A 25,082-nucleotide genomic window follows, 5' to 3' on the forward strand; every position below is an offset into this window, starting at 1 on the left:
TCTTAGAAGCATCACAATACACAACAAACGATTCCTTCGGATTCAGCAAAATCAACACTGGAGCTGAAGTCAACCTCCTCTTCAACTCTTGGAAACTCTTCTCGCACTTAGCATCCCAAACATAAGCTTTTCCTTTCCGAGTCAACTGCGTCAATGGCAACGCCAACTTAGAGAATCCCTCAATGAACCTCCGATAGTAACCTGCGAATCCAAGGAAGCTTCTCACTTCAAGAACAGACTTAGGTGATTCCCACTGCAACACTGCATCTACCTTCGACGGATCCACGACAATACCACCTTTAGAAATCACATGACCAAGGAAACTCACTTCCCGCAACCAAAACTCACACTTCGACAACTTAGCAAACATCTTCTTCTCCTTCAAGACTCCCAACACAATCCTCAAATGCTCGGCGTGCTCTTCTTCAGATTTCGAATACACCAAAATATCATATATAAACACCACCACAATACGGTCCAGAAAAGGATGAAATATCCTATTCATATATTCCATGAAGACATCTGGTGCGTTAGATACTCAAAATGGCATCACAGAATACTCATAGTGTCCATACCATGTTCCAAACGCAGTCTTGGATATATCTTCTGCCTTTACTCTAATCTAATGATATCCTAACCTCAAATCAATCTTGATGAACACTTCCGGACCAACCAACTGATCCATCAAACCATCAATCCTCGGAAGCGGATACCGATTCTTAATCCACCTTGTTCAACTGCCGATAATCCACACACAACCTCATGCTTCCATCCTTCTTCTTAACCAACAACACAGGAGCACCCCACGGAGAAACACTCGGCCTGATAAACTGCTTCTCGAGCAACTCTTCCAACTGCTTCTTCAATTCACCCAACTTTGATGCAGACATCCGATACGATGCAATGGAAATAGGACTCATTCCTGGTACCAAAATCAATTGCAAACTCAACTTCTCTCTCCGGTGGTAACTCGGTAATGTCGTCCGGAAAAACTTCTGGAAACTCTTGTACTACCGGCAAATCACCAACTCCTTTCTCACTATTCTCCTTTAACGAAGAAAACATCATGAATACACTAGCTTCACCGTCCAAAGACTTCTTCACTTGCTCCGCGGTCAAGAACTTCCCACCTTCCTCAGCTACCGGCTTAGAAAACGTTATACTCTTGGTTAAACAATTAATGTTAACACCAAAAGTCAACATCCAATCCATACCAAAAATCACGTCTATATGCTTCAACGGAAGACACACAAGATCCAACTCAAAATCAACATTACCAAAACTAACAGGACACTTAGCACACACTAAGGAAGTAGTCACTGAACCACTAGCTGGGGTGTCGATAACCATCCCTCGAGACAACAGAGTTACAACCAAACCGAAACGCTCAACACAACCAGCCGCGATAAAAGAATGAGTAGCACCAGTATCAATAATTGCAATCAAAGGAGTACTATTGATAAAACATATACCTCGGATGAGATTATCCGGATGCTCCACCTCTTCCGCATTCAATGCAAACACCTTGCCCGCCGCCTTCTTCGGCTTGGTACACTTAGTACTGGCATGCCCCTTCTCATCACAATTGTAGCAACTAATCTCCTTCTTGCACTCAAACGTCTTGTGACCTGCTTCTCCACACTTGTAGCAACTATCACCCTTCTTGCAATCATTAGCAAAATGACCCAATGTGCCACACTTGAAGCACCTGACCTCAGCAACATTCGACTTAGAGCCTCCACCAGATTCTTTCTTCTTTCCCTTGTCCTTGTTGTACGGTTTCCCAAATCCATGACTCTTTCCTTTCTTATCATGCTGAGCCTTGTAATGATTAGCTTTAGCCCTCCAGGTGTCATTAAACATGCGACACTTATACACCAAGGTGTCAAAGTCTCGGATCTCCTGAATACACATGTACTGATAGATATCGGGCCTCAAACAGCTCTCGAACTTCACACACTTAGAAATCATCGCATCCTCTGCATTGATGTACGGACAAAACCTCAAAAGCTCCTCAAACTTTGAAGAAACCACAACCACAGAAAACTGAGCTTCTCTATCCAAAAGATACCTGAAGTATGATGCGTCTCCCCACTTAGCTCAGACCCTCCTAACAGAACGGAACACCGAAACTAGTACCGACATTACTTCCGTACATGTCGCATACAACGGAAAAAACAACCACAGATAAGAACAACAACACAACAAAACAAGTACCGAAGGTAACTCATTACCATTCGCATACTAACAGGAAAATTCAACAGATGCTAAGCCAGACAAGGACTGACCACGACTCTGATACCAACTTATAACGCCGTATTTCTATTAAAGCGATAAAACACGCGAATATAACAAATATTCAAGAAATAGACGCTATGTCTAACACAAAATCCAAAATCCAACATACATGTGTGTGTGTGTGTGTGTGTGTGTGTGTGTGTATAATAAAATATCTCAACAGTTGCAGCGGATACATATTAAATAACTCCAACATATACATATGCCATGGTCAACAAAACATTAACATAAAATTCTCCAAATCACAACAATGAGTACACCTCAACTAAAATAATCCAACATAACTAAGGACACTGACACAACCTAATCAGAGCCCTAGACTACGACGCCAAAATGATAACGGAGGCTAGCTCCCGCTATCCAAGCACTCACCCAAGCGGACTACTCCTGCACGGCGTCTACCCATCCATACAGACAGGTAGGCGGTCAAAACCATTGGAGGTTAGCATTACATTAATCATAATTAATAAATAATAATTGGAGGTAAATAACCAAAATACCCCTAAGTCCAAAATGACTAAAATACCCTTCTAACACCGAATTCTACAATTCCAACCAAATTACACACAGAGGTAAATAATCACATAAGAGCACATATAACACACATAAATAAATAATTAGATAAATAAATCTAACGAAAAATCGGGCTGTTACAGAAAGCAACATAGAGTATCAATCCCTAAGAAATCTAAGTGGAGAGCTACAATGAAGCTTGAGCTGATCAATCCATAATCCAATGGTGGAAATAGGTACTTTATCACACTCACATATGATTTTAGTAGAAAAACTTGGGTTTATTTTCTGCATGATAAAGCCAGTGTTTTTGATATGTTTAAGAAATTGAAGGCAGTTGTTGAAGGGGAGTTTGGATGTAAGATTCAGTGTTTAAGAACTCAGAGGGGATGAGAATTTACTTCTACTGAATTTAATGAATTCTGCAACAAGCAAGGCATCAATAGACAGTTAACAACTGCTTACACACCTCAACAAAATGGTGCGTCAGAGATAAAGAATAGAACATTGATGAATAATAGTGAGATTCCTCAATGGGAGAAGTGTACCTAAAATGTTTTGGCCTGAAGCAGTCAAATGGGCAACCTATGTATTGAACAGAAGTCCAACTCTATCAGTCAAAAACATCACTCCAGAAGAAGCATAAAGTGATATGAAGCCCACAATGAAGCATTTTAGAGATTTTTGTTGCTTAGCCTTTGTTCATGTTCCTGATTTGCATATAAAGAAGCTAGATAGTAGGAACATAAAGTGTGTTAATCTTGGTGTCAGTGAAGAATCCAAAGCCCATAAGTTCTATGATCCAATTGCAAAGAAAATTATTGTTAGTAGAGATGTTGTGTTTGAAGAATCAAAAGGTTGGAACTGAGATGAGAAAACCAAAACATGAATGATATAGATGGAAGATAACAATGAAAATGGTGAGCAAAGCAATGATGAGGATAATAATGAAAATCCTAGTGAAGAAAATGTGAATGAAGAGCAATACCAACAGTGAATCATCAAACAATGATAGCACTGATGAAGAGGGATTTGAACCTGAAAACAAATATGAACCAACAAATAGAAGAATAAGGAAGAAGCCTAGATATTTGCATGATTATGTAACTAGTCAAGAGATGGAAGAGCGAGTAGAACAACATAATCTAGCTGTTTTCAGTACCAACAATGATCCTGTCACTTATGAAGAAGCTATTAAGCATGAAGAATGGAGAAAAGAAATGGATCAAGAAATTGAATCCATTGAGAAGAACAATACATGAGAACTCACCAGTTTTCCTTTAAGAGATAAGAAAATAGGTGTGAAATGGATTTATAAGACCAAACTGAATGAAAAAGGGAAAGTAGAAAAGTACGAGGCAAGGTTGGTGGCTAAAGGCTGCTTTCAGCAATATGGAATAAACTATAATGAAGTCTTTGCACCAGTTGCTAGGTGGGACACCATAAGAACAATCTTATCAGTTGCTGCATGCAAGAGTTGAATGTATATCAGCTAGATGTGAAAAGTGCTTTTCTGCATGGAGAGTTAGTTGAGAATGTGAATATAGAGCAGCCTGTAGGCTATCAAAAGGAAGGAAATGACAAGGTATACAAGCTAAGTAAAGCTTTATATGGCTTGAAACAAGCTCCAAAAGCATGGTATAGTAAGATTGAAGCCTATTTCTGTCAAGAAATTTTTGAAAAATGTCCTCATGAGCATACACTATTTGTGAAATATGTTGAAGGGAAGATATTAATTGTCAGTTTATATGTGGATGATTTGATCTACACTGGAAATTGTGTGCAATCCAATAGTTCCTGGTAACAAGCTCACAAAGGATGAAGGTGGAAAAAGTGTTTATGCAACCAATTTTAAGCAAATAATAGGAAGTTTAATGTACCTTCTTGCAACAAGACCTGATTTAGCTTATTTAGTTTGCCTGATAGCTAGATTCATAGAGAGACCAACTGAGATGCATCAAGCTTCAGTAAAACGCATTCTCAGGTATCTTAAAGGTACTATCAATCTTGGAATATTGTATAAGAAAGGGAAAATGAATTGTAGACTTGAAGGATGGTCTGATTCAGATTATGCTGAAGATTTAGATGATAGAAAGAGTACCTCAGGTTATGTGTTCAAGCTGGGAACTGGAGCTTTGTCTTGGTCATCTAAGAAACAACCTGTTGTAACCTTGTCAACCACTGAAGCTGAGTTTGTAGCAGCTTCCTCTTGTGTTTGTCAAGCTATATGGCTGAGAAAGATTCTTCAACATCTTGGTCAGACACATGAAGAGTGCACTAAGATATATTGTGACAATAGCTCAACCATCAAGCTCTCTAAAAATCCAATCATGCATGGAAGATGTAAGCACATTGATGTCAGATATCACTTCTTGAGAGATCTCAAAAAGGATAGAGTAGTTGAACTGGTGCATTGCAACACTGAAGATCAAACTGCAGACATATTTACTAAGCCCTTGAAGTTGGATAGTTTCTGCAAATTGAGAGCAAGACTTGGAGTGTGTGAATTTGCAGTTTCTAGTGAAATTCAGATTAGGGGAGTGTTTGTAAGGAGTAGGTTAACATGTTACTTGTTGTGCAAGCTTTGTAATATGGCTATATACATTGAGTAGTAGAATAACGAGACATTTGCCAAGTTATCAGATTTTTTATGACATCTTAGGGATACCGGCCTTCGTGCTTCGTGTCGCCAGTTCCTTTGAAATCAATATTTAGACCATTTTTCCCACTAGTCTTTCCAAAACACACTTGTATGATTATGCAGCACCATTGCTTATGCTAATGCCGCCACTACTATGGTGTATTGAGCCTTGAACTGTTTTTTGTTTTGTAAAATTATTGGTCAATAGTATTACTTTGTAATTTTTGATTTTTTTTAAGACAGAAGTTAATCGGCTACAACTTTTGTGAACATTTTGATGTCAAGTATGTTTTAAAAAACCTTGGTTACTTTGATTTTAAGAGATTTCAATTGACGATTTTTATGTAAGTTTTTCGTGTAAGTGTAAATTTGTCATCCTACACCTTTATTTATAAAGAAGCTTTAATACTCTATCTGAAATTGTTGTGTATTTTTAACTTTAAACCAGTGTATTTGTCATATATTTCAAATCGGAGTTTAGGATTTCACAAAGGTTAGTTTGTCTAGAGACAATTTCATCTTACTCATAGTTCGAGATAAGAGAATGAATAAATTTGTCAATAATTTTTAATGAAACATCATCTTTATATGAAATGAAGCTAAATGTTCAACTTTGAATGATCGTTTGAAAGTTAGATAAGGTTTAAATATCATTTACTAGACTCTTATATGGTTTAATGGAGAGTGTTTGGATTTTAGATATAGTAGAAGAAGGGATGATGATTTCTGGTTCATTTTGGGAAGGGTGGTTGTGTTTGGTTTACGAGAAAATAATGCTTTTCTTTTCATAGAAAGAGGGGTTTCATCTTCAATGTTCTCAGATGAGTCTCTTATAGGAATAAATCATATGTGGTGATTTAGTAATAGAGAGTGTGCGGTCAAAATGTAACAACACTTGTAATTACTTATATTGTATTTAGAAGTCAACTATTATATTTGTCAAATTTAGTAATTGGAAATAATTTTTTTTTCTTTGTAATTTATCGTATTTAGAATTAAGACAAAATTGACAATGCTTGAAAGCATTATTAGTGATAAGAACTAAAACGGTGTCGTAAAAAACATAGATAAGAAAACAAACCTAATATATTTTTTTTTATATAACTAGGGTGTTGCAGTGAACAAACAACCCTCAAAATAAATAAAAATAGATAAAGTACAAAAAGGAGGAAGGGGACTAAACCAAAACTTCATCAAGGAGTGGAAAATCTAAAATTAGGTAAGCCAGATTTGTTTCGACCACAGGATTCACTGGCAAACAAAGGAACTTGATTCCAAATAACAAAGGAATCCAAAGTTAAACCAAAGTTTGCAAGAGAATCTGCAACTTGATTTCCCTCCATATATATATGAGAAACTATACAATTCATGTTCCTAAGGAGGACTCTAACATTAGTCCATCTATTACTAACTTGCCAAGCGATAGAAGAAGAAAACATAAAAGCATTTACAACAAGAGAAGAATCTGTCTCCAACCAAAGATTTCTCCAATTGTTTTCTGAAACAATTTCTATGGCTCTCAACTAAGTAGGAAATTGAAGTCCCTAGTGGTTCTGCAAAACAACAAATGCAAGAAGCTTCAAAATCTCTAAAAATACCCCCACAAGAGGAAGGGCCAGGGTTGCCATTAGAAGCTCCATCTGTATTGCATTTTATCCAAGATTGCAAAGGATGATGTCAAACCACTTCAAAGAATGAAGGAGCCTTTGGATGATTGATCTTAGATTTAAAAAATTTCAATATAGAAAAATCCTTAATGGAGTTATTTGAAGCCTTGCTAGTATGAGAACCCGATAATGATGTGCTAGCCTTGATTCTTAAAATTGCTATCTTCCAATTAATGTGTTTATCATTGAATCTAGCTTCATTCCTACTAAACCAAATGGTATTGAGCAGATAAAAAATAGCAGCAACAATGACAACTTTGCACTGAGGAGACCATCTCTTCTCACAAATACTCCAAATATCATCCAAAGAGGTGAAGTGCAGCAATGTATCCAAAGAAGTTGCGAGCCAAGACCAAAGTTTGACTGCATATGAGCAAGAAAAGAATAGATGCATTGAAGTCTCAGGACTGTTATGACAAAGATTACAGATTGAGGGACCATGACAGCCTCTTGCCATAAGGTTTTCATCAGTTGGGATTTTATTTTGCATTAATCTCCAAACCATCAGAGATTTGGAAGAAGGAATATCTTTGTTCCATATCAACTTCGGCCAATGCAGCTCAGGATGATTTTGAAGTTTAAAAGAGTAAGATACCTTATGATCTAAGTTACCAGTATCAGAATGCTTCCATAACAATTGATCTTCTTCAGGTTCAAATAGAATAGTTGCTTGCTGCACAAGTTGTCTCAAGGAAGGAAACATTTGATTCAAAATTTCAGGAATTCTCCAAACACCTTCAAAAATGTAATCACTTACCTTAGAAGTAAGATGCATGCTGATGGCTGGGGGAATATTGAGCGCCTGAGAGAGAGGTGCTCCACACCAACAACCATTCTAGAAGTCAATCTTATCACCCTTACCAAGAAGTCAGAAGGAGTTGTCTTCAATATTTGCAAATTCATTTTTGATACTGCTCCAGATAGATGAATGAATATGGTGCTTAATTGGAGTTTTATTACTAAAAACCCTAGCCTTAAGGAGATTGGCCCAATCTTCATTTGAATGCAGGATGCTCCATAATAAATTAAGGTTAGTTGAAGCATTTAAAGTTTTAATTGACCTCAAACTGAGACCACCTTGAGAAAGGGGTCTGCAAACCTTTTTCCAAACAACTATAACCAACTTTATTTTTTTCACATCATCACTCCACACAAAATTTCTGATTCACTTTTCTAAATTTTTTATTAAAGAAGCAGGCCAAGAGTATATGGATATGCTATAAATTAACATACTTTGTATGACTGATCTAACAAGTTGAATTCTACCTGCCATAGATAATAAAGCAACTTTCCATGCCGACAACTTTGATTTTATCTTGTCAGTAACAGGTTGTAAATGAATGACTTTAGTCTTCCCTTTAAAAATAGGCACTCCCAAATAACGAAAAGGTAAGGAGCCTTGATTGAAATTTAACAAATTTGCAATTTGAAGTTGTCTATTGTGAGTGATTGCTCCTGAGTAGAAAGTAGACTTTGAGGTGTTCACAATCTGACCTGAAGCCATAACATATCTAATGAACAATTCTTTTAGATTAGTCAAATTATTCAATTTTCCATTGCAGAATACCATCAAGTCATTAGCATAAAATGTATGAGAAGGGACTGATACATTTCTGGTGCCTTTCCAAAACGAACCTAATATAAGAATGGTGATGGTGTCACATATAAGATAGACAAGCATGATCTGATAATGATAATGAGAATCTAGCCATAGAGATTAAGAGGGACATGCGTGGGGTTACGAAAGGAGCATAGGGTTCCAAATTGTAAGTATGAAAATGTAGAAAACATTACAAACCCAACATTTCATAAGAAATTTTTCAATTCTTTTACCTTAATATTGTTGGAAATTTAAATAGTGAATCAAAATCACATATACAATTATATGGCATAATAGCATTGAATATAACAGTAGACTGTGATAAAAGTCCCACATCAGATAGGAGATGACATGACAATGTGTTTATAAGTGGGGATAATCCTCACTTCAAAAGTCGGTTTTGTGAGGTTGTGTTAGACCTAACCACGATTTCTAAGATGGTATCAGAGTCTCTTCAAGATCCATTAGGCCACTTGCTATCAGGTTTTCGCAATCAGGTCACCCACCATTTATGTCCACGAACCAAGCCCAATAACGCTGGTCGTGAAGGGGTGTGTTAAGAGTCCGAAATGTGTTTATAAGCGGGGGCAATCATCACCTTAAAAGCCGGTTTTGTGAGGTTGTGTTAGGCCTAACCACGATTTCTAAGAGACTGTGTAACTTGTATGATGATCGAAGGACACTTAAGACACAACTTATATGAATTCCAAATTTTATTATGAAGACATATTTTGTGAGGTTGTGTTAGGCCTAACCACAATTTCTAAGAGATTGTGTAACTTGTATGATGATCGAAAGACCCTTAAGACACAACTTATATGAATTCCAAATCGGTTTTGTGAGGTTGTGTTAGACCTAACCACGATTTCCAAGAGACCGTGTAACTTGTATGGTGATCGAAAGACCCTTAAGACACAACTTATATGAATTCCAAATTTTATTATGAAGACATTTTGGTGATCAACATATATAGACATGTTTTGGTGTTTAAAAAGAACGTATTCAAAAGAAGAAAAAAAAGTATTGAACAAGTGAAGCATGATTGTTAAATCTCTCTCTTGAGAGTTATTAGATCTTATTGTAAATAAATCAAGTATGCTTTGTGTGCTTGGATTGATATAGAAATAAAATTGTGATATCGTAGCAGTATGGATAGGCAGAGTAAATATTATTTTTCTTTCATTTTTTTTTGGTGTGCGGACTTTGAACCTTGCATATATTATGCATTGTCCTTACCAACTGAATTAAGTTCACGAGGACTTTTATTTGTCTTTCATTCTTTTATTTGTCTTTTATTGAAAATAGTGGATTAATTTCTTTGAGTAGAGAAAGAAAAATATGTTTATAAAGAGGAAACTAGAGGTAGCAACATATTGTTGTGAACGATATAAAAATATTTTTGCATTCTTTTTTATATTTTTCATTTCCTACTCATTGTTTACTTTAAATACTTTCAAACTAATTTTACATTTTTTTTTAGGAACTAATTTTACATATAAAGTGTGTTTCAATCAAAAGTTTGATTCATTTTGTTAAAAAGTTTAAAATGGACAAAATAATAACTCTATGATCAAAAGTGTGTTTCAATCAAAAGTTCTTGTGTTTTCTAGCACCTTTAATAAGTACTTATAATTCTCTGATCTCCAAGTCTTCATGATTCTTTCAAATTATGCAAATTGATCCATGTGTTTAAAAAATTCTACACACTAGTCCCTATTTTGTTAATTTGTCTTAATAAATTTTCAAAATTTGCTAATTGGTGCCTGAATTTTTTTTTTTGTAAATTAGTCCCTCAAATGTTTGAAACTTTAAATTTGACGCAAATCTTTTAAAGTCTTCATTATACTTATATCCAAAAACAAAATAATTATAGGCTTCAACTTAGAATAATTTTTTAACTATAAACTTGAATCCCATAAATAATTTGGGATAGGTTATGGTGCTTGAGAGAAATGTTTTGACACCATTATAACATATTGATCTATTACGAGATTTTTTTTTTTAGGAAATATTAAGAGATATTTAATAATAACTCAAAATAGATGTTGGGGGTTGGAAAGAAAATATGATATGATATACATAAATTAGAGTTCATGACTATACCTCAAAAATCAATAGACAAGAAGATAATCTAATTAAAATATTATTTAGTGTCTTATTCCATTGCATTACAAACATCTTAGAGTAGTACAAATTCATAATTTCAAAGTCTATGAAAATACAAAACGAAAATAAATAAAATAAAATTATCTAGTGTCAACACAATAACGAGAAAAGCAACTCATGGAATATTCAAGCATAAGATGTATTGAATGGATTTATTGATAGTGCAATAACTCATTCTTCCTTGGCTCTCTTGGGTTTGGTAATCATACAATGAGTGGCATCATTTATACACACTCACATTGATGATTATTGCACTTCCACTTATTAGGAATATTGCATATAGCAATTCTTCGACACTCAAAGGCATACCTACATCTAATTTGTGCTGTAAATAAAAAAAATAAAATAATATTATCAATACGAGATAAAGATTGTGTACCAAATCCAAAGCAAAGAAGGAAACTTGAAAATAATGAAAAAATGTCTTACCATCAACATTCTTTGCAACAAGAAATAAGGAAAGAAATAAAATCATAACATAAATAAGCTTCGTAGTTTTGGCCATGTTTTTTCTCTTAGACATATAACAAATCGAATATGATTCTTCACTTTATAGTGTATGAAGCTCAAGCTATGTTAAGATTTATTAAATATCTTAGTATTAAGGGATTTGTTAAAGCATTTCCTAAAATTGGAATCATCGGTAAAAGTCTCTTGAGTAGATCAATGTGTTGTATTTGTCCCTTTAACATACTAACTAAAGAGGTAACTTAAAAACCTTGGTAATACTTAGAATTCGTTATTTTTTTAATTAACTTTTCAACCTTTGATGATAGAAAGGGGATTTTTACTACAAAAAATGCACAATCGGCGCAATAACATCCTTGAGAAAGGGAGGTAACTTAAAAACCTTGGTAATACTTAGAATTCGTTATTTTTTTAATTAACTTTTCAACCTTTGATGATAGAAAGGGGATTTTTACTACAAAAAATGCACAATCGGCGCAATAACATCCTTGAGAAAGGGGATTTTTTTATGTAAATTCATTTGATATTAAGGAGCGAGTATCAATTTTTTTCGTCGCGTGATTTCTTCTACATTGTTTCAAAAGAAACTTCTCATTGTCCTTTTGAGTTTAACTCAGTTGGTATGAATAATGCATAATATATGTAAAGTTCAAGTTCAAACTCAGACCAACAAAAAAAAAAAAAAAACTTCTCATTAATGCTTTCGCAAGTTGTTGATTTGATTCATCCCCAAAATAAGTATATTGATATTCAACATAAAGTGGCATTGATTAGTCTAGAAGTCCTAGCTCAACTGGCGAATGCCGAAATTGCAAGGCCGGACGTCGTGACCCAGGTTCGAACCCGAGATCTCACAGTTGTCTGTGAGTTTATTTTCAGTGGATTACCACTTCATCTAAGACCAAAAAAAAAAAGTGGCATTGATTACTAACAAAATAATTGTGAGTTTATTTTCAGTGGATTACCACTTCATCTAAGACCCAAAAAAAAAAGTGGCATTGATTACTAACAAAATAATTTTTTTTAATTATTTGTCTGTGAGTTTATTTTCAGTGGATTACCACTTCATCTAAGACCAAAAAAAAAAAAGTGGCATTGATTACTAACAAAATAATTTTTTTTAATTATTTATATTTAAAGAAAATAAACTGGAAGTTTAAAGACATCATCGTGATTAATTGACATCCCAAACTGTTTTGTTACCGTAGAAAATCATTAATTATCTGCAACGATCTAATAAATACACCCTCCGGTCACAAATATAAGCAAAAATTTACTTTTTAGATTCATTCAATAAATGATGTATGTTGTCTATTTAATAGTCCACATACATCATTTATTGAATGAACCTAAAAAGTGAATTTTTGCTTATATTTGTGACCGAAGGGTGTATATTCATAAAAATAAATTAAAAAGACAAGGGGTGACATAAATCTAAAACCCTTACAAAAAACTTAACAGTTTCTAAAATTTGTAAGTCAGACCTATCATAAAAGAAATCATTATGGATAAAGTTAGGAATATCCCATCCATAATAAAAAACATTAGATCCAAAGACTATATGCACCTAATTTATCTGGACAAGTGTTAACTTCTTTTAAATATGAGTACAAATTAAACTCATTTTCTTTGTTATTTTTATGGTGTCCGGAGTTCGTACCTCATACCTTGTATATTAGGCATTGTTCTTACAACTGAGCTAAGCTCACGAGGACCTCGTTTTCTTTGTTTGCTCACTGCAATTATGTTACCTAGTCTTGAATTGCCATGTGACAAATATGAAGATTTACAAGCCAAAAAATTGTCTTAGAGTAAATCTCTTTTCAAATATTAAAATCATAAGCTATCTCGATGGCCAAAATTAAGCAATAAAATTCATTAAAAATAAATAGACAATTTTGATCTTATATAACAAGAAAAACAACCAAGAGTTTCCAATCTCAAATCTCAAAATATGCCACTACAACCAAGCAACAAGACTAAGGAAACTTCAAGCTAAATCATATGTACTACACTAAATCCAGCTACAATAAAGAGGGTGTTTTAGAACCGATAGACTTAGATTTCTAGCCCTTAATTATTCTAATGATAACCTAAATATTTAAGTTAAAAATTTATCTTTTGTTATTTGATAGAGTTTCCTGGAGTGTGTTAGTGGCGGATGCACAAGGGGGCCAGGGGTGGCCGTGGTCCCCCCCAATTTTTTCAATTTTTTTTCATACTACTAGTCTTGTAATATTACGTGTGTTTGGTTCAACTTTACTTGCCATTCTCAAGGATGAGTATTCTTCAACTACCTCTCCATATTGAGTATCGTTCACCTTGAAGGTGAGAAAAACACACAAAAATGGGTTTGAATTGTGTTCGATGTTTTTGCAACTCTTTCGAAAATACAAATAACAACAAAAAGTAAATAGATAAGGGATAGAGACAACACAAAAAATTTATCTTGGTTCACCCTACAATCCGGGATAACTTATAGTCCTCTTACACTTCCGGAGGATTTTTCCACTATAATCAAATCCTAATTACAACAGCAGTACTTAGACAACCTTGTCCTATATTTCCTTTCCTCAACCTAGGGGACTTCCTAATCTAATTCTAGAGATATACAACAACAAGTTGTTTACAAAAAGATAGTGTTTACATAAACTTTTGGAGTGGTAAACAGATATGAAGCTCAGTACACTTAGTGTATCTCTTACATATGTTTATTTTTCTTTTTCAGACGAAGTATATAATATAAACAAGTATGTATGTAATTACAGTAGTATATATGAACAAGTTAGACTTTTATATAAACGTGAGTATGCTTGAGTGTCGTAATCTTCTTCAGTCAAACTTGGTCCTTTAAATAAAGATGAAGTATATGATTGTTGATGAAGAAATCCTTGTCTTTCAATGCCTAGATGAATGCTGAGACATCTTGGAGACTTAGAGGTCATCGCTTCAGTTATTAAATTTCATCAATGATTATCTTAAAGGAGTTTTATTCCCTAGCATAAGTCATAATAAACTTTCCTTCTTTGAGATCTAGTTGTGGCATACATCAATGATGAATTACTCGAGTCAGATACTTGGTACAAAGGATCTCACTACAGAGGATTGTACATCAATCTTGACTTCCACAATTGACCTTAATATTGGTGCAGAGCTTTGCCTTTATCTATGACACTTAACTCATCAATGTCCAGAGCTTCCAAATATTTAATGTAGCATGCAATACAAGTCCGTAGCTTTGACCGGTAGTGTAGAGCTTTGACTTGGTGCAGAAGCAGTACTTCACCTATACTTACAATTTTCAATGTAACGCCCTCCTTTTTATTTAATTATTTTACTTAGTTTTAGAATATATTTATGTATTTATATGATTTATATGAGGGATATATGATTTATTGAGATTAGATGTCTTTTTATAATTTAGTTAATATATTATGTTGAGTGATATTTTGTTATGTTATATGTTGGTATTTACTAGCATAATATATATTTTATTTGGTGTAGAAATATATTTGTTATTTTGTGTAGAAATATATATGTTATTTGGTGAAGAAATATATTTGTTATTTTATTTGGAAATATATTTGTTATTTGGTATATTATTATATATTTAGTAGAGAAATATTATTTATTAGAATATGAGGATTATTAGTGTGAGTGGATTTGGGGGTTAGAATAGAAAGAAGAATAAGTTGTTGGGCCTAAATAGATTTGGGAAGAATATTTTAGTGTTATAAATAGAGAAGCTTAGGTTAGAAAGAGTTTACCGGAAACCGCTTTTTGGAAAAGAGGAGAACAAGAAAGAAGAGAAGAGGAGAGAAAAGTCAAGAGAAGAGGAGAAAACCTTAGGAAAGAAGAACGCTGCCGCTGATTTAGGAATTAATCTAAGGTGAGGGTGAGACTATCTTGCATTAATATTAAGTTGTTAAATCATTAGATTACATCTAACAAGTTGGGGAGAGTTTGTGAGAATTTGAGAATTAGGGTTTTGAGAGAGATTTGATGATTAGATGATGAAAACTTGTTGTATTGATGTAGAAATTGTGTACAGACCTTAGATAATCCATAGGATGATTATTGGAAGTAGTTTTGAGGTTAGCACCATGAGATTAGGTGAAACTTGAAGAAAATTTGCATTCTGCCCGAATTTTGATATTAAAACTGGTATTGATCGGTGCGGAATTGGTCTTAGGTGTAAACACGAAAGTTGTAGGTATGGATGTTAGCTTTCTAATGTCGTTGGTCTCACGTCAAAACAATATATCGAACTTGAGTTATGGTCAAATTACTGCACGTAGGTCACAGTAAATTTTTATGGACTTTCAGCACAACTTTTCCGAATTTAAAATGAAAACTGGTATTGATCGGTACAGAATTGGTCTTAGGCGTAAACATGAAAGTTTTAGATAATTTTGTTAGCTTTCTAGTGGCTTTGGTTTGACGTGAAAATGATGTTTGGTCTGTGAGTTATGATGAAAATACTACAGGGAGGTCTTAGCAAAATTGTAGGTGACAGCATTCTCTGTTTCATGTTTTTGCGTTTTGTTCATATGTTTCTGTTTTGAATTGATCTTTGTTGTAAACATGAAAGTTGTTGATATTTGTGATATCTTTCCAGTAGCTTTGGTTTGACATGAAAATATGTTGTGGATAATTTATTATGTTTTTACAAAGATACTTAGTGAATTATTGTCGATGTTTAAATACGATGTTATATGAAGTTGTTTATGATTGATGAATATGATGTTTTAAGATGTTGTTTATTATCATTTGATATTGTTATATTATGATATGACATGAATTATTTATGTGATCCATATGTTGTCAAGATGTTAAGATGTTAAGACGTTAAGATGATAAGAGTTGTTAAGTCGTCGAGTCGTTATGAAGTCATCAAGTTGTTAAGATGTTATGTTGTCAAGATGTCAAGATGTTAGGATGTCATAGATGTTCATGATGTTGTTTAAGTTGTCAAGTTGTAGGAAGATTGAGTTCATTGCATACTCATTAAAGATGGGGGCTTGAGGCCCGGCAGCTTAATGCTCAAACTACGTTGGGGGCTTGAGGCCCCGGCAGCTTAATGCTCAAACTACGTTGGGGGCTTGAGGCCCGGCAGCTTTATGATCACTTGTTGAAGAGCCTATTTACGCTCATATATGCTGGGGGCTTGATGCCCTGAATGGTACCACATGCATTTGCATATCAAGAAGTTTACGATGAGTTAAGTTGTTAAGAGTTGCATCGTCAAGTTGAGTCGCATTGTCAAGTCAAGTGTCGAGTCGACTATGAAGTTGTTTAAGATTGAATATGAAGTGAATGATGAGTTTGATTAAGAATGTTGTTTAGGTTTGATGATGATGTTTGATTATGATGATGATGTTTGACGATGATGTTGTTCATGTCTGATGATGATGTTTGATTTTGATGATGATGTTTGACGATGATGTTGTTCATGTTTGACGATGATGTTGTTTAGGATTGATGATGATGTTGATTATGATTTGTTTATGATGGTTGAATATGAAGTTGTTATGATAAGATGCTATGTGATTTATGATATGCTGATATGTGAATATGATAAGATGTTATACGTTTACTAATGATGATGTATGATGATTCCTCGTGATTATATTTAAGATGGATTGTTTGTGATTATGTTTATGGTTGATATATAATGTTATGAGATGGTTATGATTAGTACTTGATGTTATATGATGATGTTTATGTCTATGATTAAGATGCTATGATTAAAAGGATATATGATAATGTTTATGACTAATATTTGTAGATATGTGATGATATTTATATGATGATATAATATGAAGTATATGACTAATGTAGGAAGAATAATGATACTAGTTAAGGAAGTTTAAGTTGCTAGATATGATTAATGAATTATAGGATGTTTAAGTTGTTGAATGTACTTTACATGATTTATATGCTTTATATTATTGTTTGAGAAATCTCACCCCTCTGCTTGGAAATGTTGCTCTTCGTATGGGTAACTTGCAGGTAATCAAGATTAGAGGCGTCGTGAGTGGACTCCTCACATGTGTGTCTAGGTGCTCTGATACGTAACGGGATGAGACTTGACTTTACTTCTATTCCTTACGTATTGTTTATGAACTTTTATGAATAAATATTGAACTAAGACTTATGAGATTTTCTGATGAGGCCTGTGTGGCAAAGACTTTTTATGTTGAATGAACTAATTCCGCTGCGAAGTTTTGAATTACTTATGTTAAATGATTTTGAAGAATAAATTGTTATTTATTCAGTTTATGAATTTTTAAGAAGTGTAGCATTCCGTTTAAAGTTGAATTACTCTGATTCTTAATTATGAAATTTTTACGTTGGAAAAACGGGGTGTTACATTCAGCATACTTAAACACATATTTAGAGAATCATAATTGTTATGAAACATGTTTCGTACATTGCTTTGTTGTCATCAAACTTTAAGGGATTTGTTCTATTAACTAATTTTGGTCTGACACACTTGCCTCTCTGAAATGAGTATTCTTCAACGACCTTTCTAGTATGAGTATTGTCCCTCCAAACAACCTTTAAAGAAATGTTTGTTTGCCTCAAATGGGAGGATCAAAACATTGTGTTTGTATCAGATTGAGTATCAGCTACAACTGTTCTTATTTACATCAAAATCTAATGAGTATCAACTAAGGATTTTCATTGAATTTCTATATCTGAAGTTCATGGTTTTTTCTACATATTAAATGATTGTTTGAAATTGCGTTTTTCGTTTGCTCTTCTCATGGATGTTCCGTATAACCATATCATGAAAGCATTTTTTCATATTGAAATTGATACCCGCATATGGTTTCCTCCTTTTAATATGGTTGAGTTGGACACTAAATCCTTTTGCATTCAGCTATAAACCCTAAACTATATAGCCATTAGTAGTCGGACGACCTTAGACTTTGCTTGATCTTCACAATTGTTCTGCATTTTTCCTCTTGATCATGTAACCATTACTCTGAATACTTATGATTTAGTAATCCCAAGAAAGCATTTGTTGTAAAGGGATGTTGGAGCTTCAGAATGAGACAAGAGTTTGTATGAAATATCCTTTGTGGGTTTGTACGATGTTGCGGTTATAACGTGCTCCAAGATTGTACCAGAAAATATAAGCAGATGAGGGGATGTCGTACAATTTCGGGTCTTTGTTTTGCAGCACAAATTTGTTGTGTTGACTGTATTCTTGAGCTTGATATTGTCTTTGGTTTGTAGAAGAACGTGTCGTAAGAAACATCTTACAGGTTATTCAAGATTGTCAGAAAATAGAAATTGATTTTAGATGTCTTTCTTTCTTCGCATTACGTAAACCTTTGGATGCACGTTACATCTTGGTTTCTCACGTCTTAGTGTACAATTGACATAAATTTCCTAAGAGTGTGTTTGAATTAGATAATTGGAAAATTTTAAAGAATTTAAAATTCTAGACAATTTAAATGATTCAATTAAATTCATTTCATTTCAATGTCATCATTTTTGGGGAACTTTTATAAATTTTTATTTTTTTTGGACCAAATATGAAAATTGAAATTAGGGGTCAATTTGTAAATATCAAAAATTTTGATGGGTCAAATTATATTTTTTGAAAAAGTTGAGGGGTCAATTTATAATTTTTTGGAAATTTACTGGGGTCAAATTGAAAATTTTGAAAAAATTGAGGACCAAACTGCAAAATTTGAAGGATTATAACAATGAAGAATTTTGAAATTCTTACCTTTTAGGTGTCATTTGAAATTCTCTAAATTTAACTTGAACAAAATGCTTCATAAATTCCCATCATTTTGAAAATTCTTGAAATTATTATCCAAAAACAATGGAATTCACCTCAAAATATTTGAATTCTCTTGTAACATTACATTCCCTCAAAACATTCCCCCATCCAAACAAACTCTGATGCTAGAAATTAAAATTTCTAAGTAAATGTGAGTCTGGGATATCTCTAACGTGGTTCAAAACAAGCCAGTAGTGGATATTGTATGAATTATAAACTAGCAAAGCATGCAATCTTTAACTCTGAAAAGGCGTGGATTTAAGAAATCTGTGCTCTTCCTTAATGTCTTAGGTTCAATTCTCTTTGACGCCAATTCGGGTGGACTCCTTTAACTTCATCAAAAAAGAAATCCCCACATTTCCTAGATTTTTCTGTATTTTGTTGATTTGGGTTCTCTTGTGCCTTGACCCCATTTTCGTTAATATCCGAGTGTTTTTATCAAAAAATAAATAAATGAACTTCTATATATGAAATGAACCAAAAAAAAAAAAAAATCACCCATCACTTATATCTTGTAGATCGGCTTCGAGTTAATGGTTATTCCAAGTCAGAACGAAAAAAATTGAATTTAATTAATTCAATTTATACACCTTTGGAACAATTTGAAAATTACGACTCATTTTGAAGAACAAAGGAGGATTAATCAAGTGCAACAGAGCTCTGAATAGTTACTCTGAATGGCATTTTTCTAAATATTAATTTGAAATCGCCCATAGTAAGTATTCCGTCATTCCATAATGGACAATGCTATATCACGCCGAGAAAAATCCAACCAATGATTCACGAATACATGTTTGCTTTGGTAACAAAAAAAATAGTGCCCCACTTGCCATACACGTCGGTTACCAAAATAAAATAAGTTGTGTTTTCAACTCGGGAAGCTTTCGCGAATAAAAGATTCGCTATAAACAGCATTATCCTTCCATAATAATAATTCTAACAAGGAAAATGCTACTTCTCAAGAAAAATAGCTTCAAGAATTTTTCAAGACACATTTGGCAAATTTTAATTGGATGATTTATTTGTTCCAACACCTGACTGGTCAACGTCTCCACATAACAAAGGTAAGCAAGAAAACAACAGTCAATAGCATTCCTGCATATTTGATCCATTGATCAACTCGATTTCGTCTCTCAATTAGTCTCAGAACTCTGTTTGATATGCCCACTGTATTGAGAACGTCCAAAGCCTTTCGGTGTGCACTCTGCACAAAGATAACCCGAAAAAAATGTTTTCAAAAACAGTATGAATGGATGAACAATGCTTAACTATTACCACTGGTCTAAACACGCTTCAAAACAGTATGAAAAATATTGGTGAATCACACCGTGAGAGTAACCGATAATCAACTTTGAAACAGGTTCCTAAAATTGCTTTGTTCCTCTTCACAGCAATCGTCTCTTTCATTTTAAGTAAATTACGCTGTTTTCAATCAAAGAATAAAAACTACAACTAAAAGCATCAAACATAGCTTGATACAATTATGCAAATGTAAATGCACAACAAATGAAGGAAATGATGTAATTCCTTGGAATACACTACAATGTTTCCTAAAATGGATTGTTCGGTGCAATGACCTGATTAGGATTATATTAATTATCCCTTAATACAAGTAGCCAGGGTTTCTTCAACTCTTGGAAAAGAGACAATAGATTTAAATGTTTAATAGGTCAACAATTGGAACAATGGATGGATTTAAAAGTGTGCAGGAGAAACAGGGAAACAAAAATTAAAAGGTACGTTTACTTTGTGAAAACATTAAAATGTTTTCGTTTCTTAAATTGTGTTAATTTTGTATGTTAACAAAGAGAAATGAGACTCTTGAAGTAACAACTCTCTTGCATTTCTAGAAACAGTGAAAATGTCAAAATAACTATTTTCATTATTTTTGGAAATGCATCATTCCTAGCTAGCATATTATCTCATTTTCTTATTAACAAGCTAAAATGAATACGCATTCTAGAAAATGAAAACAAAAAATGTTTTCACAAAGTAAACAGGCCCAAATATTTCAAACATTTAAATTTTGAACTGTTAAAACCAGTTTTGTTGAAATTCTGCTATGCTACCGAATTGATATTTAACAAGAGTACACTGATGGGCATAATGCAGGTTGCGGATAATTGCGGTTTGTTCATTAATATTTGTTCATTCTCTGTAAAAGGTATTCTATTACGACACGACTAGATAAGTTGACTTTCCATAAAATAAATAGACCAATAGCAAAAAGTGTATTTAAAACTGTTTTGTTCTTCTTAGAGATAAATCCTAAATTTTAGCCTCAGAGTTTGTTGTAACATCTGGCTATTGAGTATATTATGAGTCAACAAAAGAAAGCAACAGAAAAAATACCTTCAAGCGTTCCCTTTGACCATGGATTGAAGAAAGAATAGCCTCCCCAAGTGCATTAGCATTTTCCAGCTCCTTTGAAGAATTACGAACTGAATGCATTGCTTGTGCGTCGTCATCGAAAATTCGCAAAATGTGAGATGAATCCCCATTCTAGAATTGCAAACAAGGTTGTTAGCAAGTTGAGAGGGAAAATACACAGCAAGCCATCAAATAGAGCAGATAGCAATGACATACCATTCGTCCCAGCAATTCTGCTCTCTCCTTAGCTTCTCTACTCCGTTTCTGACTCCTCGAGTTATATTTATCCAGACTTTCTTTCAGTGATTCAGCCTCTTCAGCTATTTGTTCCACCTTTCTGCTCAAGAAAACATAACTCCCCGTCTTTAAGTACAAATATAACAAATCAGAGAGCATATATATAATATAAGTGAAACATGAACAAATAAATTTATAATAATTAGATAAGCCAAATAGATGTTTTGTTCAATAGAAGTAAACAAGTTCATAAAGCCATGAAATTATTACATGTTATTGTTTCATCATATATTATTATTTATTTAAAGGAAAGGAGATAGTTGGTTTGCGACAAGAAGAAAACCAAAACTACGTAGAGTCTTGCTATTGAATTTATGAACAAGGTTGGAACAGAATGAAGAAGCAGTGACAGATACTGAGAAACCAAAACCATGCACACATTTTACTCGGTTCATACTTATCTTAACATTGACAACCGACAAATCTCTCTTGCTACCACATAACTGAATCAATTGACAAACTAATGGATTCCCATTCACCAATGGTACTTGTCCTTGCTCATGCTATTTAAGATTCATATACAGCTCTAAATATGTTCCTCTCAGTGCATATGTACCACCCTTCTTTGTTAACACTATCAATCAGTGTGTTAAATTTTTTCAGATTTTATTCCTTTAAAATGAGTCTTTAATTTAAGAGAATAATATGGAATCTCAACTATCGATGAAAAAAACCAAAAAATAAGAATCAATAAAAGAGAACCCAAGCAACAAAGAAACATTGCAAAAAGAGAACCCAAAACAAACCCCCCCCCCCCCCCCCCCCCCCCCCCTCACATGACAAGACACGCATTGTTTTTAAAACCAAAGGTATCCTCCGTGCGCAACTGCAGACACCGATCCCTCCATGTAATTGAGATCCATTTAAGGGGTTGATATCTCCTAACCAGGATCGTCGAACCCTGGACTAAATGGTTATGGACAAGATAGACATTTACCAGGATCGTCGAACCCTGGACTAAATGGTTATGGACAAGACAGACATTTACCACTATATTTCCTCAATAAAATTAATCAAGTTTAAGATGCACCTAATTTCTCGTATAACACACTAAAACCGTTCGAATTCTCCGCTAAATTGCAAATCACCAATAAACCAACCAACTATCCCCTACATTTTTCATTTCATCTTCCAAACAGTGTGAATGGACTCAATTCGACGTTATAACAGAACTACGCATACCTTCTATACGAATTCGAGATTCAATCCTAAGTTCATTTCAAAATCGAAACCTATCAACATTCTTTCACATTCAACAAGCACAATTCAGAAACTCAATGGAATCAATCACAGAAACAAACTATAAAACATGATTCACAGCAACAAATTCAACAAAATCAGAATCAACGCAATTTCAATTTGTTCACCTTTTCCAAAGATCACGTTGAGGTTTGGCTGCAACGGAACGCCAAAGACGATCCATCTCAACGCAGAGGGATTGAATCTGGTTGATATCTCTCTTCACGGAGAAGGAAAGCTCCGAATCGACACCGGCAACGGCGGCGGAGGTGGAGGTGGAATGTTCGAGGCGCTCGAGACGCTCGAGGCCGTCGCGACAACGAAGTAGCAGCTTCTTCGCGCTTTGGTGTACTTCTGAGAGCGTTCCTCCGCCTCCTCCTACTTCCATGGTAACGATGGAGACGGTGGTGGTGGGTTCTGAGTGTTTCTCCGGCGAAGATAAAAGTTTGTGAAACGCGGTTACGTAAGGTGAGATTCGAATTTGGTTGAGTTGTAAATAAAAGTGAAAAAACTTGTAAAATGATGTAATAATTTCTAAGTAAAAAAGAAACTATTTAATTTTGCTTTTTTGTCAAAATGCAAAAACGAAAAAAAAACTTGCTTTTTTGTCGTAAAATGCAGGTAAAAAAGACAAATTTTTAACCTATTTAATTTTGTTTTTTTCAATAAAATTAAATGTAAATTACATTCAATTTTCTCTCTTTTCATTTTCTCCATAAATAATAGTCAATGAAAATTGTTTTTACATCTTCCTATAAAATTTATTTCAAAGAAAACATAAAAAATTATACTTCAAATTATTATGTTTTAGGTTTCTTAATAAGTGATCGTACCTGATCAAAAGGTGGTTGCCGGTGCTTGGTTGAATGTGGTGGTTCACGGTGGTAGTTTGTACTTCCGGTGAGCGTTGGACCGAATGGGGGGTGTACCTGTTAGCCTATATTTTTAAAAGGCTATCAATAAATGCAGTCAAAGTAAGTTGACTTTGTGATCGAGAGAAGTAAAGATTGTTCTCCTATTTTTATCGAATTTAAACTTGCTAGAAGCAGGTGTTTCAGTTCGACGGACAAAAAGCTATTGAAGGGCAGTTTTTATTCCGGAAAAGGTCAAACAATGGATATTTCCAAGGCACGTTCGAAATTCAAATCGAACGGATAAGGCATGTTAGTTTACTGCAACTATAGGTTTGAATTTGAATATAGGTAGTTATTTCTATTTGTATAAATAGTAGTTTTTCCCGAGGAAAAGGGGTCACAATTCAATCATACAAAAAACTTACACTCAAATTATCCGTATGGAAGCGAGAAACGAGTCACAAGTTGCAATGTATGAATTTGTGTACCAATTTACATTCAATCAATGCAATTTAAATTCATTTTCTTAAATGTTTTTACATTTTTTACTTGTTTCTTTTGAGTAATTCATTTTACTTTACTTAACAAGGTTCGATTGAGTTCAACTGGGTTGAATTCGATTGCTTCATTTACTTTTGTTTATTTACTTCTTCAAAGAACAATAATAACTTTCTTGGAAACAACAAAACACAATATGTCCTTAAGATTTACTAGTTGATCTCGCAAGTAACTATTTTCAAACCAGCAGTTGTTTACCAAAAATCAGTGTAAACAAATTGGCACGCCCAGTGGGACCCTTTTGTGCTTTTTGTTAAAGTTTCCTCGTGAAATTTGTTCAATTAACATTGTTGGTTTGCGTTGTGCATGCGATTAAGGAATAAAAAGCAACTTCCTGAGATGACGCGTCCTCCTCCCGTTTCGAGCACAGCGGCGTCGAATGCCGCCAGTTCGTTAGGGACAGCAACCAACCCACCCGTATCATCAAGTTGTACACAATCGATCCAAACTAGTGTCATAGAGACCGTGATAAAATCGGTGGGATCGACGATGGCCGCACAAACTACTAAGGCCGCTCGAGTGGGATCAACTATGTCCACCCAAACTACTCAGGCCGTTCCAGCGGTTACATTGGCCGTACAGACTTTGCAGGCCATTTCAAATACATCGA

At 34.1% G+C, this 25,082-nt stretch overlaps 2 protein-coding genes and 1 long non-coding RNA gene across 3 annotated transcripts; all 3 read right to left on the reverse strand.

The window, feature by feature from the left end:
* Positions 1-7,129: 7,129 nt before the first annotated feature.
* LOC146937673 (uncharacterized) lies at positions 7,130-7,894 on the reverse strand. Its single transcript, XM_085749495.1, has one exon. The coding sequence runs from the start codon at positions 7,892-7,894 to the stop codon at positions 7,130-7,132; it is 765 nt and encodes a 254-aa protein (XP_085605621.1).
* A 2,952-nt stretch (positions 7,895-10,846) lies between these two features.
* LOC146937674 (uncharacterized) lies at positions 10,847-11,555 on the reverse strand. Its single transcript, XR_015031009.1, has 2 exons — positions 11,315-11,555; positions 10,847-11,210 (listed from the first exon to the last, which is right to left on the reverse strand). It is a non-coding gene; the product is annotated as an uncharacterized LOC146937674 (long non-coding RNA).
* Positions 11,556-19,996: 8,441 nt separating this feature from the next.
* LOC146937675 (membrin-11-like) lies at positions 19,997-23,569 on the reverse strand. The gene is made up of 4 exons (XM_085751873.1): positions 23,189-23,569; positions 21,741-21,861; positions 21,507-21,656; positions 19,997-20,358 (listed from the first exon to the last, which is right to left on the reverse strand). Exons 1-4 carry the CDS (start codon positions 23,446-23,448, stop codon positions 20,197-20,199), a joined length of 693 nt encoding a protein of 230 aa, XP_085607999.1. The 5' UTR covers positions 23,449-23,569; the 3' UTR covers positions 19,997-20,196.
* Positions 23,570-25,082: the final 1,513 nt, after the last annotated feature.

The sequence above is a fragment of the Medicago sativa genome, chromosome 3, assembly GCF_051527215.1.
Source record: "Medicago sativa cultivar Bolivia chromosome 3, Bolivia_mono, whole genome shotgun sequence".
Classification (NCBI taxonomy): domain Eukaryota; kingdom Viridiplantae; phylum Streptophyta; class Magnoliopsida; order Fabales; family Fabaceae; genus Medicago; species Medicago sativa.

Coding starts and splice junctions, on each gene's coding strand:
- LOC146937673 (XM_085749495.1), bottom strand. CDS start 7,894: ATGCATCTTACTTCTAAGGTAAGTGATTACATTTTTGAAGGTGTTTGG.
- LOC146937675 (XM_085751873.1), bottom strand. CDS start 23,448: ATGGAAGTAGGAGGAGGCGGAGGAACGCTCTCAGAAGTACACCAAAGC. Junction 21,657..21,740: donor CAGAATTGCTGGGACGAATG/GTATGTCATTGC, acceptor TTGCAATTCTAG/AATGGGGATTCATCTCACAT. Junction 20,359..21,506: donor GTCAAAGGGAACGCTTGAAG/GTATTTTTTCTG, acceptor ATCTTTGTGCAG/AGTGCACACCGAAAGGCTTT.